Raw genomic sequence first — 18919 nt, forward strand, 5'->3', positions numbered from 1 at the left:
AATATGCCCTACCAACCGATACCTTCTTCTAGTCAAGTTGTGCCACAAATTTCTCTTCTCTCCAATTCTATTCATCACCTCCTCATTAGTTATGTGATCTACCCAACTAATCTTCAGTATTCTTCTGTAGCACCATATTTCGAAAGCTTCTATTCTCTTCTTGTCCAAACTATTTATCGTCCACTTTTCACTTCCATACATGCCTACACTCCATACAAATACTTTCAGAGACGACTTTCTGACTTTAAAATCTATACTCAATGCTAACAAATTTCTCTTCTTCACAAACGCTTTCCTTGCCATTGCCAGTCTACATTTTATATCCTCTCTACTTCGACCATCATCAGTTATTTTGCTCTCTGAATAGCAAAACACCCTTTACTACTTTAAGTGTCTCATTTTCTAATCTAATTCCCTCAGAATCACCCGATTTAATTCGACTACATTCCATTATCTTCGTTTTGCTTCTGTTGATGTTCATCTTATATCCTCCTTTCAAGACACTGTCCATTCCGTTCAGCTGCTCATCCAGGTCCTTTGCTGTCTCTGACAGTATTACAACGTCATCGGCGAAACTGAAAGTTTTTATTTCTTCTCCATGGATTTTACTACCTACTCCGAACTTTTCTTTTGTTCCCTTTACTGCTTGGTCAATATACAGATTGAATAACATCAAGGATAGGCTACAACCCTGCCTCACTCCCTTCCCAACCACTCCTTCCCTTTTGTGTCCCTCGACTCTCATAACTGCCACCTGGTTTCTGTACAAATTGTAAATAGCCTTTCGCTCCCTGCATTTTACTCCTGCCACCTTCAGAATTTGAAAGAGAGTATCCCAGTCAACATTGTCGAAAGCTTTCTGTAAGTCTACAAATGCTAGAAACGTAGGTTTGCCTTTCCTTAATCTATTTTCTAAGATAAGTCATAGTGTCACTATTGCCTCACGTGTTCCAACATTTCTATGCAATCCAAACTGATCTTCCCTGAGGTCGGCTTCTGCCAGTTTTTCCATTCGTCTGTAAAGAATTCGTGTTAGTATTTTGCAGCTGTGGCTTATTAAACTGATAGTTCAGTAACTTTCACATCTGTCAACACCTGCTTTCTTTAGGATTGGAATTATTACATTCTTCTTGAAGTCTGAGGGTATTTGGCCTGTCTCATATATCTTGCTCACTAGATGGTAGAGTTTTGTTTGGCCTGGCTCTCCCAGAGCTGTCATTAGTTCTAATGGGATGTTGTCTACTCCTGGGGCCTTGTTTCGACTTAAGTCTTTCAGTGCTGGTCATACGGTATGGTCAAAAATTATTATGTTCATAAACCTGTATGGCAGTCATACGGTATGATTGGCATACAGAGTTATGAACGTAATAATTTTTAAATATCGTGTACATAGTGGAACATTTACGAGGACTTATTCATCAAGAGTTGCAAGATGTACTGAAGTATCTGAAGTATCATGGTCGTGGTGGTGGTAAGTTCCTATGGGACCAAACTACTGACGTCATGGGCCCCTAGGCTTACACACTACTTAATCTAACTTAAGAAGGGTAGGACGTGGTGCAGGAGAGGCATTACAGGACATTTTAATTTCCACTGTCTATACTTTTGCAAATAAATTCATAAAATTTTGTCAGCATAACCAGGAAAGGATTCAGGATTCACGCTCACAGCAGTGGAAGTTCATAAACGTACCAAAATAACTTAAATCTTTTTGATTTGCAGCTCCTTGTATTAGCCGTGTTTGCAATTAAAACCCAAAATAAACTTTTTTATATGTGATATTTCATCATTTTTGACTTATTTGTGGCTGCATTTGTTGATATAGGTACTCTTTTCTTCATAAGTAAGAGAGATCCTTCGATGAAATTTGCACAGCAAACAAATCATACTTACAGCTGTATGAAACTCTGGAATTTTCCAAATCTATTAAAAACTGTGGTAAAAATTGAGGTAATTAACTGTAAAATTTGGTTTTTTTCTAAACATAAAATTTAAAATGTAACAGGTCATTCATTTTTTTATAGATTAAATAGATTATAGAGTTTCATAAACCTGTAAGTATGGTTTGTAAGCTGTACTAAGTTCACAGAAGAATATCTCTTACTTATGAAGAAAAGTGCACCTATAGCAATAAACGCAGCCAATAGTAAGTGAAAAACTGATGAAATTTCACACATAAAAAAATTATTTTGTTGTGTTTTTGAAGTTTCGCTGTTATGAGTGTGAGTGCTGAATCCTTCCTGCTCATGTTGGCAGAGTTTTATCAATTTATTTGCAAAAGTATAGACAGTGGAAATTAAAATATCCTGTGGTGCCTCTCCTGCTCCAAGTTGGCCTGTTTGACGTCCCATCCCTCTTAAATTAGCTTACGCTAAGGACCACACGCGCGAACCGTGGTAAGGTGCCCTAGATCGCGTGGCTACCGCAAGCGGCTCAAGTATCGTCATTTAGTGTGGAGATGCACAATTTGTTTTATTTGACTGAGATTACAGCCAAGGTACATGTACAGAACTCTAAGAGACTGATTTCTGACGGAGCTTTGCAACCGCAAGCTACTTCTACTACATGCACACACAGGAGAGGGACAGAAACATGGAAACACCGAACGCGCGGCCCATCATCTTGTCCAACACGGTGTAGGAAAGCGGTTGGCATGCAAAACAGCTTTCAGACGTTTCAGAATGGATAACGGTATGCCCCATATGGTTTTCAAGGGAATCTTGCATCCTTCTTCGTGTGAAAAACCGATGACGGAGGTGGAGAGCGATCACGCACCCTTCTCTCCGAAGCAGACCGCAACGTCTCAATAATATTTAAATATGGTGACGGTGGTAGCCGGGGGAAATGCGGCAGTTCACCTTTGTGATCACAAAACCAGTATCGGGCGGTGCGAGCTGTGTGAGAAATGGCCCTGTTGCCCTGAAACACAGAATCACCATTTGCGAACGAAAGGAGTGTCGTGGGATGGATCAGATCAACCAAAATGGTCACAAAGTATTTGGCAGTACTGCGACCTTGGAGAGCAACCGAGTGTCCGTGGAACACAACGACGCGACTGCCAAAATGATCACCGAACGCCCGCCGCGTTTCACGAGAACTCGGCAAGACGTTGGAAACATTGCGAAACGATACTCATCCGACCAGACGACTTTCTTCCATTGCTCCACAGTCCAGGCTTCGTGGCTTCGGCACCGCGATTTCCTGTTCCGAACACTTGCATCACTAATGAACGCTTTTGGAATTGCAGATCGCCGCGCAGTTCCCTGCTTATAGAGCTCCCTTCGTGTTGTTTGGGTACTGACAAGTTCCACGAGTGGGACATTCAGTTCTGCAGTGACTTTTGCAATTGTCGTCGTCTTGCTCTTCGTCTTACTCCTTCACGATGGCAGTCTGTCACGACCACTCTACATGCATTCTGTCCGCGTTGCGCCTTAACGGATGACGTTTCTCCTTCCCTGTATATGGCATAAATCTTCGATACAGTGCTTCCTGAAACGCCAATCACTTCAACTACCTTGGTTGCGGACGCATCTACCGTACTACTATCAACAATTTGCCCACGTTCGAATTCACTTACCTCCAACACAACGCACTCTCAACTACACGGGACGCTGTTGTGATGGCTGCAAGGTGTTGAGAACATTGCACACATGCCGCTCATGGCCAAACAGAACAGCGCAGTCTGCACACTTTGCCAGAATCTGTATTTATGTTCGAGCATGTATTTCTCGCAGTATTTCCATATTTTTATCCAACCCCTGTATCTTGCAGTATATATAATTGAGTGAAAGATGAAATTGTGGTTTCTAAATTAAATATGTAAGATTTCGACCTTTCAGGAACATCAAAAAAATGGTTCAAATGGCTCTGAGCACTATGGGACTCAACTGCTGAGGTCATTAGTCCCCTAGAACTTAGAACTAGTTAAACCTAACTAACCTAAGGACATCACAAACATCCATGCCCGAGGCAGGATTCGAACCTGCGACCGTAGCGGTCTTGCGGTTCCAGACTGCAGCGCCTTTAACCGCACGGCCACTTCGGCCGGCCAGGAACATCAACTACTGCTTTCAGAATAGACTCAAAAATACTGAAACTTTACTCTGAAATGTTTCTTATTCTAAACTTTCTCTTCAAATGGTACAGAATTTTTCTTTGGCATTTTAACAATACTAGCATTTGTTTAGGGCTGCCATAACTATTAGACACAAATTCATTCGTGCCACTGAAGTAATACGAATTTTTGAGTGTTGGAACGTCGATATCTCCTATCTGTCAGTGCTACCATCTAGCGAGAACCTCTCGGAAATTGGAGAAAAATACAGCAGACCATGGCAAGGATGCGAGCAGTTAATTGGGGCTACGTGTTTCCTAGCTGTCAAAGTGCGTCTGTTTTACGAAAATAAAATGAAATCACCATCTTCTCTAGAACGAGATTTTCACTCTGCAGCGGAATGTGTGCTGATATGAAACTTCCTGCTGGACTGAGACTCGAACTCGGGACCTTTGCCTTTCGCGGGCAAAAGCTCTACCAACTTTTTTTTAATTATTATTAGTACCTGCCAGAGGGGTCGGGGGAAAAGATGGCAGGGGTCGTCTTCCGAGGCCTGGCCTCCGTGTCCCACTCCTGCCTTCCCAGAGCCAAGGAGGGAAAGGATTTCGACAGGATCAAGAGAACTTCATTGGACCATATATGAAGGGCTTATTTCAATAGTGGTACAAGTCCATTTTTGTTCATTCTGAGATACAGAGTCCTAAAGTTAAAAGAGCGCTGAAAAATCTGCAGTTGAGATACCGGAAATATTCATGTATATATACCGACCGTCGATGTACAGTGCGGATGACGAAGAAAAAGTGTTGCAAACTGTTGCGGAGGACCGAACAATAAGCACCAGGTCTCTCGCCACTGCAGTCGGAATGTCACAATCTACTGTTATGCGAGTACTCCATAGAAACCATTACCATCCCTTTCGCATGCAGAAGGTACAGGCATTATTGCCGGAAGACTACCAGAGGAGGTTGGACTTCTGCAACTTTATCCTATGGCGTCAGACCCACGACCAGCATTTTTCACGAACGATACTGTTCACCGACGAAGCCTATTTCACGAAGGAGGGTATAGTGAATTCGCATAACTGGCATGAGTGGGCGGACGAAAACCCCCACAGCACAGTAATACGAGGGTACCAACAACGATGTGGTGTCGATTTGGTGTGGTACTATTGATCACCATCTCATAGGGCCACATGTGATGCCACAAAGGCTTACAGGAGAGCGGTATCTGCGTTTCAAGGATGCTACATTACCGGAATTGTTGGAAGACGTTAATCTGGCTTCTCGTATGAACCTGTGGTACATGCGTGATGGTGCCCCCGCTCACTTCAGCGGCACAGTGCGACGCCACCTGGACGATTCCTTTCCTTCGAAATGGATCGGTCGTGGAGGCCCTGTAGCGTTGCCAGCAACATCACCAGACCTGAATCCACTGGATTTCTTTTTGTGGGGTATGAAGGAGAGGTTGTTGGTGTCAACACCCTTCAACGTGGAATACAACATGCCTGTGATATTACGCAAAGAGATACAGACATGTTGGATCGTGTTCAGCAATCCTTCCTGCGAAGAGTTCAACTTTGCCACACACAACGTGGCTGTCATTTCGAACAGTACTGCCACTGCAGCTTCTGGTCATGTGTTTCTATGTTAGTTTCGATTTGTACAGCTATACTGTGTTCGTTTGTATTAACTGCCACATACTTGTGTAGTTGTATTTTGTATTCTGCATCTATGTATCGTTTCTTAAGACTAAGTCTGGGACACAAAAACCAAATTATAAAACATTCATGTACAGTAGTGCAGCCCCTCCTCACGGTCGTTTCCCTGTGCCAACTAGACACTATACATAATACCGGCCAGCGTAACCGGTACGAGAGAGATGTGGGCGCTGTCATTGCTCGCGGTGTCACGCAGACCGTCGCTTGACGCCGCATGCCTCGCCTTCTCGTCAGCGGCTAGACTACCTGCAACACTCGCATGTTGTGCCCTGTTGTCGATCTGTCCCCTTGGCCAATGTCGACGCACAGTAATACCCAAAACTCCACTTCATAAATGGCTCTGAGCACTATGGGACTCAGCATCTGAGGTCATCAGTCCCCTAGAACTTAGAACCACTTAAACCTAACTAACCTAAGGACATCACACACATCCATGCCCGAGGCAGGATTCGAACCTGCGACCATAGGAGTCACGCAGTTCTGGACTGAAGTGCCTAGAACCGCACGGCCACCACGATTGACGTCGCATGCCTTCATATTTCCAGGTTTTTACCATTCAATTGCATTGTCATTTATTGACACAGGAACATGCATATAACGAATTTGTTTGTAGCTCAGTGTGTGACAATTTGCATGACATATTTTTACTCATTTATGACTCACCCTGTATATATATTTTTGGTATTTTGTTTGATTCTTGCCGGCCGCTGTGGCCGAGCGGTTCTAGGTGCTTGAGTCTGGAACTGCACAACCGCTACGGTCGCAGATTCGAGTCCTGCCTCGGGAATGGATGTGTGTGATGTCCTTAGGTTAGTTAGGTTTAAATAATTCTAAGTCTAGGGGACTGATGCACTCAGATGTTAAGTCCCATAGTGCTCAGAGCCATTTGAACCCATTTTTTTGTTTTAGTCTTCTTATTGTTATTTTTAACTGGATCCTACAACGGTCACCAGAAGCTTCCGAGTCGTCGTCGCATAGCGAATGTAAGAGGGTCTCCCTCTAAACCATTTTCTCTGAGGATCAATCGTGTGCTGTGAACCATTTTCAAGTGTGCCCTCTAGTACTCGGAACACCCCAAGGGGCAGGAGGATCCACGAATAATGCACCTAAATAATTCGATAGTCGTGTTGTCGTACAATGCATGGTGGCGGAACGCCTCATGAGTCAGCGTCAGTTGGACGCACAAGGCCAGAGCGTTTTCAGGAGCGGTTTGCAAAACATAATACAGCACTATGTCCTTCAGCTAGTTGACGGCTTTCGTTCTGGTAGTGGGAAAGTAAACAGTATCTGGGTGTAGGAGTTCGTCTGGTGTGATAGACTGGCCATCGTCGCAACAGGAGCGCCAGCATACATTGTAAAAGATCCCAGCAGCTGCCTGTCAGGCAGTGCACATCCAAATCGACGACTGCGCAATGCAGACACAAAGCGTTGTCAGCGAGATGTATGGAATGGAGGCGTTGGAGTGTGGCTAATTTGTCGTTCACCACCACATACCACAAGGAACGAGTGTATGTGGGCGGGTAAAGGGTGCGGACAGCTCGCCACGCCCTGGTACAGTGGATGGTTGGGTGTTTTTGATCGAGGTTGTTACGGATTTGTCGTGCCTGGTAGATGCGGTAGTAATCTCTCGTGCTCGGTGCCTTCGTCATTGGTAGATCATAGGTCATGTAGCTCAGTTCTACTAGGAAGTCGCGTATGAGGGCAAGAGATGGGGCTATGTGGCCCACGGAGACCGGTGGATGAAGATCCCGTGGCACGACAATCTGTAGCAGCGTCCCCGTCAAGCTGTTGTTGGCCGCGGTCCATGCGAGCCGCATCGTCCGTAGGTGCAATGCCCACGTGCGGTTGTGGACATGAGTCAACCCAGGCCCCTTGCTAGTGGAGGCTTCGTTAAAGTAGTGTAACGATCTTTGAACATATGACCTGCAATCACAAACTGTCTGTACACCGTCTAGAAACTATGGGCCATGGAGACTGTCAGGGGAAGAATTTGGGCAAAGTAATTAAGTTTGGACGCTAGGTAAGTGCTGACGTAGCGCGTTTGGAAAATAATATCCATATTGCAGAATCTGCTGTCATAGAGCAGCGCCTGTGCCCTTTGTAGCAGCCGGTGATACGTGGCTGTCGCAGTTCGATGAACTGTACTGGAGAAATGCACCCCCAATGCGTTCAGCGAGAGAACTTCTTGGAAGGGTATCTCTGTCAGGTGTAGAAGGCCTCTCCCGACATCCATGTATGTCGTCTCTGCATGTTGACGACGCTGCACGATACTGCGCCGTAGCAGCACAACCACTGAAGCGTCGCCTGGATTTCATCGGATGACCATTGAAGAGCACCACGTCGTCTGTGAAGGCAGCACATCGGAAGGTCACGTCTCGAATGCAGATGCCTTCCAATCGTTGGCGATGGCTGTGCAGTACTGGTTCGTGGGCCGCCGCGAATAAGACTCCTGATAAAGGACATCCCTGTCGCACCGACCATCCAAGAGTGATGTGTTCAGTCTGGTGGCCATTGATCATAATCCGAGAGTGTGCCCCGTGAATTGAGCTGTGCGATCATCCTTGCTGACGCCTGCGAGAGGCCCATGGGTTCGAGCACGGCACGAAGGAAACTGTGGTCGATACGATCAAGGGCGTGATCAAAATCGATGGTGACAAGAGCACCTCGGAGGCGGCAGTCAGCTGCGAGCGCCGTAACGTCGCGGTAGGCGCCAAGTGCCCTGTGCATATTGTTGTCACTGCCTAAACACGTCTGATCATGTGTCCGATGGTGGTCTGAAGTCGTGTGCGAAGGATACGGGCGAGAAGTTTATAATCCGCGTTCAGGATTGTAAGAGGACGATAGTCGTAATAACGATGAAAACAGCTCGGTTTGAGAACTGGTATCAGAATGCCTTCGAGGAAATCTGTGGGGATGGTAAAATAGTCGCGGAGGAGGTCTGGAAACATTTGAATCCTCTGAACGCCTATCAGGGGACAGAAGGCGCAGTAGAATTCGTTCTGTAACCTGTCTGGACCCGGTGGCTTGTTCGGAGCGTCGCCTGCCAAGGCCGCTGTTAAATGTTCAGCAGTTATGGGAGCCAGCAGGACGTCATTCTGGGCCACTACTCTGGGGTCAGGCAGACCGCACAGGATGTCTTCGTACTCCCAACAGTCTGTGGGTTCTCGGCGTAAAATGACCTGTAATGCTGGACGAATGCCGCAGCGATGGCACACTTCGAGTCGACGCGTCCACCCTCTACTGCCTCTACTGATGTTATAAGGTGGCATCTCTCTCTGATAACGTGACATACAGATGCCATTTTAGTGGGGACGGTATTCTGCACCCTTGCCAGGACCCGGACTCCATCAAGCTGTTCCGTGGTGAGACAGAGCAGGTGTGATTTGAGACGATTAACCTCTGTCTGCCGTTCACGTGATGGCGGTTGGGTCATGAGTCCTGTCAGCGCAGTGTAATAAAATTCCGACGTCGCTCTGTCACGGCCATATCCATGAGTGTCTGTCGGACGGCTGACTTGGCGCACTCGAGCCACCAATTTAAGGTGGAAGGATGTGCATGCAAACTCCAGAGGCAGTGGTCCCATGTAGCAGCCATCTCCCACGACATGCATCCTCGTACAGATAAGAAACGTTCAGTGTCCACGGACCATGGCTGCGATATGTAAGCTGTCGGGAGTATGACCAAGCAGATGGATGCCAAGTGGTCGACAAAGGCTGTCAGCCACAGTTCCGTGTCGCTTGTCACGCAGCAGAGTCCTCGGGGCGGCTGGCAGAGTGGTCGGTGAAATATGTATAGCCACGGCGGTCCCCTTGGAGATGCCATGTGTCGTGTAGCGCCAGATCTCGCATGAATGTGCGTAGCGCCGGGCATGTAGAGTAGTACAGTGTTTCGGCTGCTGGATCCAAGATGCTATTAATATCGCCGCCTACGATGTAATAGTCCACATTCCCATTTATGAGTGGAGTAATTTCTTCAGAATAAAAGGTGACCCTTTCTCTGTGATGAGATGACCCGGAGGGCACATGAACATTTACAATGCGGACTGCTCCAACCGTGATGGCAACACCTCATGCAGATGGCAGATACGTAACGTCCGATGCCTCGATGCTGTCTCGTAATAGGATGGCGGTTCCACCGGCACTGTCGCTTGATGGAATGCTGTAGGCTGTGTATCCATAAATATTCAATTGCAGCTCTGGGTGGATTTCTTGAAGGAGGGCGATATCCAGGTCCGCTGCCCGGAGCATATTATGAAACATGCACATTTTGATGACTGAGCGTATGCCATTAATGTTAACTGTGCGAACACGGTAGGATTGGGACATCTAAATGCGGAGTGAGTAGATGCAAATGTCAGCCTCTTGGTGATAATGGGGCCATGGGACCATTTGGCTTCTCTTCCTTTGCGGCATGTATCTTTACAGCGCCCCTTCTGCGTGTGTGAGGCTCTCCCCATGTGGGGCGCCAGTCCCGTGTGGTGAAGGAGTGTCTAGTGCGTGTTCTGCCTCCATTTCAGCAGCCCAGTCACCGAGCGAGGAAGGGGTCACTGACGGCGCATCGTCATGGGCGTTGTTGTTGTGGTCTTCAGTCCTGAGACTCGTTTGATGCAGCTCTCCATGCTACCCTATCTTGTGCAAGCTTCTTTAATTCCCAGTACTTACTGCAACCTACATCCTTCTGAATCTGCTTAGTGTATTCATCTCTTGGTCTCCCTCTACGATTTTTACCCTCCGTGCTGCCCTCCAATGCTAAATTTGTGATCCCTTGATGCCTCAGAACATGTCCTACCAACCGATCCCTTCTTCTAGTCAAGTTGTGCCACAAAGTCCTCTTCTCCCCAATTCTATTCAATACTTCATCATTAGTTATGTGATCTACCCATCTAATCTTCAGCATTCTTCTGTAGCACCACATTTCGAAAGCTTCTATTCTCTTGTTGTCCAAACTATTTATCATCCATGTTTCACTTCCATACATGGCTACACTCCATACAAATACTTTCAGAAACGACTTCCTGACACTTAAATCTATACTCGATGTTAACAAATTTCTCTTCTTCAGAAACGCTTTCCTTGCCATTGCCAGTCGACATTTTATATCTTCTTTACTTCGACCATCATCAGTTATTTTGCTCCCCAAATAGCAAAACTCCTTTACTACTTTAAGTGTCTCATTTCCTAATCTAATTCCCTCAGCATCACCTGACTTAATTCGACTACATTCCTTTATCCTCGTTTTGCTTTTGTTGATGTTCATCTTATATCCTCCTTTCAAGACACTGTCCATTCCGTTCAACTGCTCTTCCAAGTCCTTTGCTGTCTCTGATAGAATTACAATGTCATCAGCGAACCTCAAAGTTTTTACTTCTTCTCCATGGATTTTAATACCTACTCCAAAATTTTCTTTTGTTTCCTTTACTGCTTGCTCAATATACAGATTTAATAACATCGGGGTGAGGCTACAACCCTGTCTCACTCCCTTCGCAACCACTGCTTCCCTTTCATGCCCCTCAACTCTTATAACTGCCATCTGGTTTCTGTACAAATTGTAAATAGCCTTTCGCTCCCTGTATTTTACCCCTGCCACCTTTAGAATTTGAAAGAGAATATTCCAGTCAACATTGTCAAAAGCTTTCTTTAAGTCTACAAATGCCAGAAACGTAGGTTTGCCTTTCCTTCATCTTTCTTCTAAGATAAGTCATAAGGTCAGTATTGCCTCACGTGATCCAATATTTCTACGGAATCCAAACTGATCTTCTCTGAGATCGGCTTCTACCAGTTTTCCCATTCGTCTGTAAAGAATTTGTGTTAGTATTTTGCGCCATCAACTGGTCTTTGTCCTGAGGGGCTTCAGTCATGGGAACGTCAGGGCTGGGTGAGGCCACCGTCCTGTCCGTGGTGTCGGATGCCTGCCTTGGGGCGGTGCTGGTAGATTCCGAAGGCAACGACGCGTCAGAGACGGCGTCGGCAGCGTGCTCCCTGTCTCCAGACTGTTGGTCGTCTTCCGTCGAGAGGCGGCGTTTCTTACGACGCTTCGGCGACCGTTGTTTCCGCGTCCGTGTGTCCGCTCACGTCGAGAGACTTGGGTCAGTACCTCCCACCATGCGTCCGGCGTCCGGAACCGACGCCTCTGATAAGACGAGGTGGTGGTGGTGGTGGTGCTGGTGGTGGTTGCCGGCGTTGTGTCTGTCAAGGGCGTCTCGTCATGCGGCGCCGCAGTCACGCCATTGTCTCGTGGGCGCATTGGACTGCAGCATGGGTGCGGCATATGTGCACATTGGCTACACCACTTCCGCATACGTAAGCGGTAATGCAGTTGCCACAGCTGTGTGTACTGGTTCCGCATGTGGCACCTGGTCAAGGCGGCGCTGGAGGCAGTTGGATCGGACGTGGCCTTCCTGTCCACAGCCGGCACACGCCCGAGGTTGCCCTTCATAAATAATGATGGCTCGGCAACCTCCGATGAACACGTACGACGGCACGTGTTTTAGGAGTTCGATGCGCACCTTCGGACACCATTGAGCACGTGATAGGTCTCAAAGGTGTTCCATTTCTCTTCCGTGTAGCTTAGGACTGTTCCATATGGCCGCAACGCATCAGTAACGAACGCTGCCGAGTCTCCGAAGAGCAGTTCGAATATGCGCACAGTGCGCACACCCATACCAGCGTTGTCCACGGTTACCGTGCTTACGTTACCGTCAGAGTGGTGAAAGCGGTTGCCGTTGGTGGAACGTCGCACTAGCTTGTCACCGCCTCTTCGTTCCACATCTCGAGATAGACTGTACTGGAAGTGATAGACAGGTGTATGCCTATCAGCTCGTGGGGATCGATATGCATGTCGTCTCTGTGAATGCGTTCGTGTTCATAAGCCTTTGGACGCGCACAGGAATCGTTAAACGTGAGTTTCACTGTCACCTCGCGGTAAGAGAACGTCATATCTAGTGAGAGTTCTAAATTACAATAGCGAACGCAGTACCTCGTGTAGCGAGTAAACAAACACGAGTCACGGCCACATGCCGACTGATCGTACCAACTGAGCTACCCAAGCACGACCCAGGACCCGTCCTCACAGCTTCAATTCCGCCAGTACCTCGTTTCCTAAGTTCCAAACTTCACAGAAGCTCTTCTGGGAACCTTGCAGAACTATCACTCGTGGAAGAAAGGATATTGCGGAGACATGGCTTAGCCACAGCGTGGGCGGCGTTTCCAGAATGAGATTTCCTCTCTACAGCGGAGCGTGCGCTGATGTGAAACTTCCTTTCGTGGGAAAGAGCTGTACCAACTGGTAGAGCAGCACTTGCACGCGAAAAGCAAAGGTCTCGAGTTCTAGTCTCGATCCGGCACACGGTTTTAATCTTCCAGGAAGTTCCACCATCTTCTCTGTCCCAAGAATATCTAAAGTGACTAAATATTTTTTCTTATGCATTATAGACAATTTTGTCAACATCACTGTTGTTTTGTGGGTAGTATTTGGCTCCTCAAACTACATAAAATGTAGAAAACATTGCTATGTGATATGTCAAAGCAATCTTGAAATTTTGCCTTCAAAATTTGTATGTAATATTATACACTTTTCACAATAAATGTGTTTCGGTGTTGATTTGTTATACTTTTGCCATTTTGGTAAAATCACTTTGCAAACAAAATACTAGGTTCAAATAAAAATTTGTCTTCCATCCCTCCGATTATCAAAATTGGTCAACTCAAATTATTTTTGGTAGAGGAGGTGTGTTATTTATTGTTCGTTACAAAAGACAGTTTTCGACCATTAATTTGACAAATATATGTAGAATAAATTTTAACCATGAAACAATTAACTAAATTATAATAACTCCTAACAGTGAATCCATGAGGGGTGAGTGCGCAGCCAAGAGTTCTATGCAGTGTTATGTGTTGCTGTTGCACTAGGTGGGTAGAAATAAAGCGTTCATTTTTTGACAATCAGGAAGCGGCAACTGGGTAGTCGAAAGGTCGCAGTGCACATGCATCAGAGCGCCCAACCTCTGTGCCCGCCGTGACAATGGCCACATCCGACAAGTGAGGAAACTATGAGTGGGGAGGCAATAGTTAGGCAGGAACAGCAGCTGCTCTGAAGGCCTTCAGTATGACTCTCTTCTATCCACTGTTTCGATGCACAGACTACCGCCACATCAAAACGCCCTGTAAGACATTCAGTATGACAACCTAATTCCCACAGACTATTCTCTATGCACGATTCGAATTCACTCAGATGCTAATGTTACGTGATTTGACGTTTCCAAGGACTAGTAGTATTAGGTTTTACATCTGCACTTCATTTGATAGCTCTTCCTTGTTTAATTTTGTATTATAAAGCTCACTTTCACTCTCAGAGACGAGAGGGAGCTCCGGGGCCTGTATGTATTTTGTGGATGTGGGCGGGGGGAGGGGGGCGGCTCAGTTGGAATGGCGAACTGGCAGCACAATGCGACTGTTCTTCAATTACACAATACTTAAAAAATCAGTTAAAAAAGGCATACAGTGAATGATTAAAACATAATGTGATATTAATGGCACAGATGATCATGGCTTCATAATTTCTGAGGAAAACGTTATGGGGTTGATGCACAGGATGCTGATGTCTCTGTGACTTGGCTGTAGATAATGTTTGGTGACACGGTGTAAGCAGCTCAAGATAAAAAGTTGGATGGAATAGGATGCAGATGCGATGCAAAATGATTTGGAAAAGGGAATTTATCAGGTGAGCATTGAGGGATTTGGAGATGTAGAATGGAATCTGACTGATTTTTTAGTGGTTATTGGGAAAAGTAGGATCATAGATGGTGTGTACAGATGGGAGTCTGATTAAACGAGGCTATCTACCTGTGAGAAAGTAAAATTGGAATGTCTCTTGCGGTATGTGAGGGGGACATTGGGGCAAATCACAGAACAAATAGGCATGCAATTTGTCAAAGCATGCATGTGGTCTGCCTGAGTTAGGATAAAGTGTTTTACATATTTAGTGGAGGAAGTGGGCATAGGGCAGGAACGATTGGGATTCAGCGTCCTGCCGATTGGGAGATCGGTAGAGGAAGCATCAGGGTAGAACAGGAATGGAAACTGACCACAATCTTTCAAAGGAAACATACTGGTATTCACTTGAAGCGATTTAGGTAAATCATAGAAAACATAAATACAGGTAGTGGAACTGATATTTTAACCTCCATCATCCCAAATATGGAATCAGTGACTCACTACTGCACTACTTGACTCTATTGAAATGTAGGGAGTTACTGGACTGAGCTGTGTAGGAAGGGGGGATATGTGAACACAGTCATTTTAGATTTTGTGGCATAAGGTGTCAGACAAATAACACACCTTACATTGAATTCCTGAAACTATTCTGGTTAAACCGGTATGTCACTCGACATAATTACGTAAAAATGTACGAATTTTATTGATATGAAAATAGAATAAACGAGCCATCTCAGGACTATAAACCACCAACACTCGCACTAGGAATTGCATGCAAGTGATTTTCCAGACCTAAGCTATGAGACGCAGTTCTGAGGAAGGGACAATTTTATGGCAGCACTGCCCATTCCCTGTTCGGCTGAAAACTTCACAGCGAGAGATCCAGCGGTAACAGTGCCATGCCGTGGCCACTGTGCAGGCCGCCGGCAGTGGCCACCCTTGTCACTGCTTTTAACGACGACACTTCAGAAAGCCTTTCTGCAGGAACACAGCTGGAGATGGCAGATAAACGTCTGGAGAAACCCAGCTCAAAACATTGGTGACTCTCTGTAGCCGCCTGCCTTATAACCGGCGTGGATAAAAGCTGTTTGACTCAGTATTATGTAGCAGAAGTTAAAGTTTGCCCTACGAAAAAAACGATGCCTTTTATTGGCTGCAGAAAGGCTAGTGGGTGGAGTTATAACAAGTATGAATGCTCTGATTGGCCAGAAAGAAAAAGCGTGGCCACCAGCTTTGACATAGGGAAATTCAGAGAGAAGAATTTGCTCTTCTCACGCAGCAAATCGTCGAGAGTTTGAGCAAGGCGACTCGCGCTGCGCTGAGACGATTGTGTGAGTAATTACGTGAACACTTCTTCACAGGCTCGTTTTAGGTCTTAAATAGTTAAACTGCAAAGTCTCCTAGTATGCAGAATTGCACCAGGCACTGACAGTTAATGCTTGCGAGCGATTTGAGTGCAATGACATACGTGCTGTTCCAACCAAGTAGTGTGTCCCGTGCCAATAAACTTAGATATGGAGCAACTAGGAGCCTCAGCTTCATTGAAGACATAGGAAATGTATCTGACTGGTGTTTAACAGTCGAGAGAGATTTAGAATAGACTCTCAGGATCACAGCTCGCCCCGACAGCAGCCACTGCCGCCGCCGACGAAAGGTAAACACGCACGCTCGCGCTCTGCCAACGAGTGGTATTCTCTTGACTGTCAGAACAGCAGTCTCTCCTGTTTTTTCGTGCATTCAACCGTGAGATGTAGACAAACATACTGACGATTGTCGGGCTTAACTGAATGCAGGAACGCGAGGTATCTGATCTAACGAAAGGAATGACCAGCCACTGTAGAGCGCTTTATACTCCGAAGTTATTCAACTGTTTTAATTGTGCAATTGTATTTGCAGTGATAGTTAGGTGCCCTGTAGGGACCCCATTCAATTTTGGGTATTTTCATCTGCATTTTTAGCTTAATTGGTATCTCTGGCCCCAAATGTATTTAATTTGTTCGTATTTTATCGACCCCTAGACATGGTCATCAACCATCTTACTATTAAAGAACCTTAGAATAGTCAGGGATATCACTTCACAGATGTGAACACCCAGTATCAATATTTTACAATCCTGTACATATTACAATTATGATTGATATGTCATAAAGTCGCACTTGGAGTAAAAAATAAACCTTAATAACGAAAATCTAAGATTTTCATTTCTTTTCCTAAAATATAGTTATGCCTGAACCCGTACACTAATTTGTGTTAGCGAAAACGTTTCTTTTACATGGAGTGTAGTGGAACCGACATTGAGATCATTGTCTGATTACATCACTGTCTGGACGGCTGCAGTCTTCTGAACTGTGCACAGTGAGCTGATGTCTTCCTACCTTGAAGACCACAGGTTAAAACACAAATGCCTAAGACACTCACAGAGCGCTCTTGCGCCACTGTGGTCAGAAGATAGGTCAGAACCAGTCATAGAAGTGTTAAAGTGGGAGCGTGCTCTGAATGACACATGCCAGAATTGGTCGGGTGGCAAAGGTTAATAGGTCACGAGAGTATTCCGCGAGGATGGAGTCGGGATTTGGGGCCCCTCTTGCCGCGTGCGGCCGACTTACGGTCTCGCCGAGGCAGAGGGCGTCCTCGGTGCCGAGCAGACACTTGCTGACGTTGAGGCTGCGCAGCTGGCAGCCGGGGTCGCGCGCCGCCTCGAACACGTGGTGGAAGCCGGAGGCGGCGGCGTGGTGCGCGGCGTCGCAGGCGGGCGCCGGCTGCAGCAGCCGGCCGCACAGCACCGAGTCCGAGTTGCGCTTGCACTCGTCCGGCCAGCCGGCCGCCGAGCCGGACAGCGACAGCGCGAGCGGCTGGCGCGGCAGCGTGGCCGCGTGCCGGCCCAGGCTCGACGAGTAGGCCGCCATGGCGCCGCGCGGCAGCGACGAGAAGTAGTAGCAGCCGCCGCTGGACGGCGTGCTCGGCGCCGCCCCCGGCCGGCCCCCGCCGCCGCCGCCGCCCGGCAGCGCGCCGCCGCCGCCGCCGCCGCCGCTGCTGCTGCCCGAGCCTGCGCAGCCCGCCCCTCACCTCGACGTCTGCTGCACGTACACGGCTACAGGGGAAAGCGCGCCACCGGACCAGCTGCTCGGGGTGGTTAGATTTGTCGACAGAGAAACGACGGGGCCGTTACGGGAGAATGGACAGTCGGGAATCTCACTGACGACACAGTCTGAAAAATCCTCGAATCAACCTCAAGTCTTTCCCTCCTCAATGTACTTATAAAACAATCATCTACTGTTCATGTCACCGCCCCCTAGCCAATACCAGGCACGTGTGAGTTATATGTGGGATGTACTTACTACTGGTGGATTGGCATCGACTTCCCTCAGCTCAGGAGAAACTGGTCCTAGTTAGGACTACCAGCCTACCTGTCACCTAGTAGTTTAAATACTCCATTCGCACAGAAATACGCCATGGCAATAATGATTGACATTCCCGGAGCATTTGATAATCTCTGGTGGCCCGCACTGTTTCAGAGGCTAAGACATCTGGAGGTACCGCAGTAACTGTACATCAGTTTTCTAGACTACTGTAAAGACCGAGTAGTCGAATGGGAGATGGAGAGTTGGAAAGTAATTAAAAGAATTACCAAAGGCTGTCCTCAAGGGTCGATCTGTGGCCCCATCTTCTCGGACATTACAATCGAACCCCTCCTACAACTTCCGGATGGGGATGACAGGTCAGACAGAATTTTCGCCTACGCAGATGACCTATTAGTTGTAGTCACTGCAAACAACAGAGCCCATTTAGAAGAGAAAGCCAGTGGAATACTACAAACAATTACTCAGTGGTGTCACAACAACAAACTCAGGATAGCCAAAAACAAAAGAACATACACTTTACTGAAAGGATCACTCCAAAGGAATCCTTCGGTTAAAATTGGAGACACAAACATCAAACGAGCACACATTATGCTCTATCTTGGGGTACACATAGAGGAAAAACTGAATTTCCACGAACACACAAGGCTAACAACACACAAAGCAGAAAAAGTACCACACAAACTGGTGAGGCTAAATTCAAAACAGTACAGACTACCTCTACCAGTCATACGTACACACCACTGTGCGCTCTTCGAATCAGCACTCAGCTTCGCAGCTAGCACGTGGGCACATAGACTGAACGTGGTCACCAACAAAGCATCCGTCAGACGAGGGCAGAGAAGTGTCCTACTTAGGCTATCTGGAGCCTTCGATACCACCTCAGTGGATGCACTGTGTGTGGTGCTCGGAATATGCCCCACTGATATCACGATCAAATACAGAACTGCAAGGTTCTGGTTAAAGGTGGGGAGACTAGATAAGGTACACACAATAACCGGTGTGCTGATAGAGACGATATATCACCTTAAAAGTTGGCGTTTGGATACGTGGGAAGGTGAGTGGCATGTAAGTGATA

General features: G+C 46.8%; 1 protein-coding gene across 1 annotated transcript in view; it reads right to left on the reverse strand.

The window, feature by feature from the left end:
- The window catches only part of LOC126482252 (uncharacterized), a 163694-nt gene that overhangs the window by 46337 nt on the left and 98438 nt on the right, over positions 1 to 18919 (reverse strand). Inside the window, exon 10 of the mRNA XM_050106232.1 lies at positions 17089 to 17428. Within this exon, the coding sequence (XP_049962189.1) occupies positions 17089 to 17428 (340 nt within the window). The remainder of the gene's footprint in view (positions 1 to 17088; positions 17429 to 18919) is intronic.

The sequence above is a fragment of the Schistocerca serialis genome, chromosome 5 (genome assembly GCF_023864345.2).
Source record: "Schistocerca serialis cubense isolate TAMUIC-IGC-003099 chromosome 5, iqSchSeri2.2, whole genome shotgun sequence".
NCBI lineage: Eukaryota > Metazoa > Arthropoda > Insecta > Orthoptera > Acrididae > Schistocerca > Schistocerca serialis.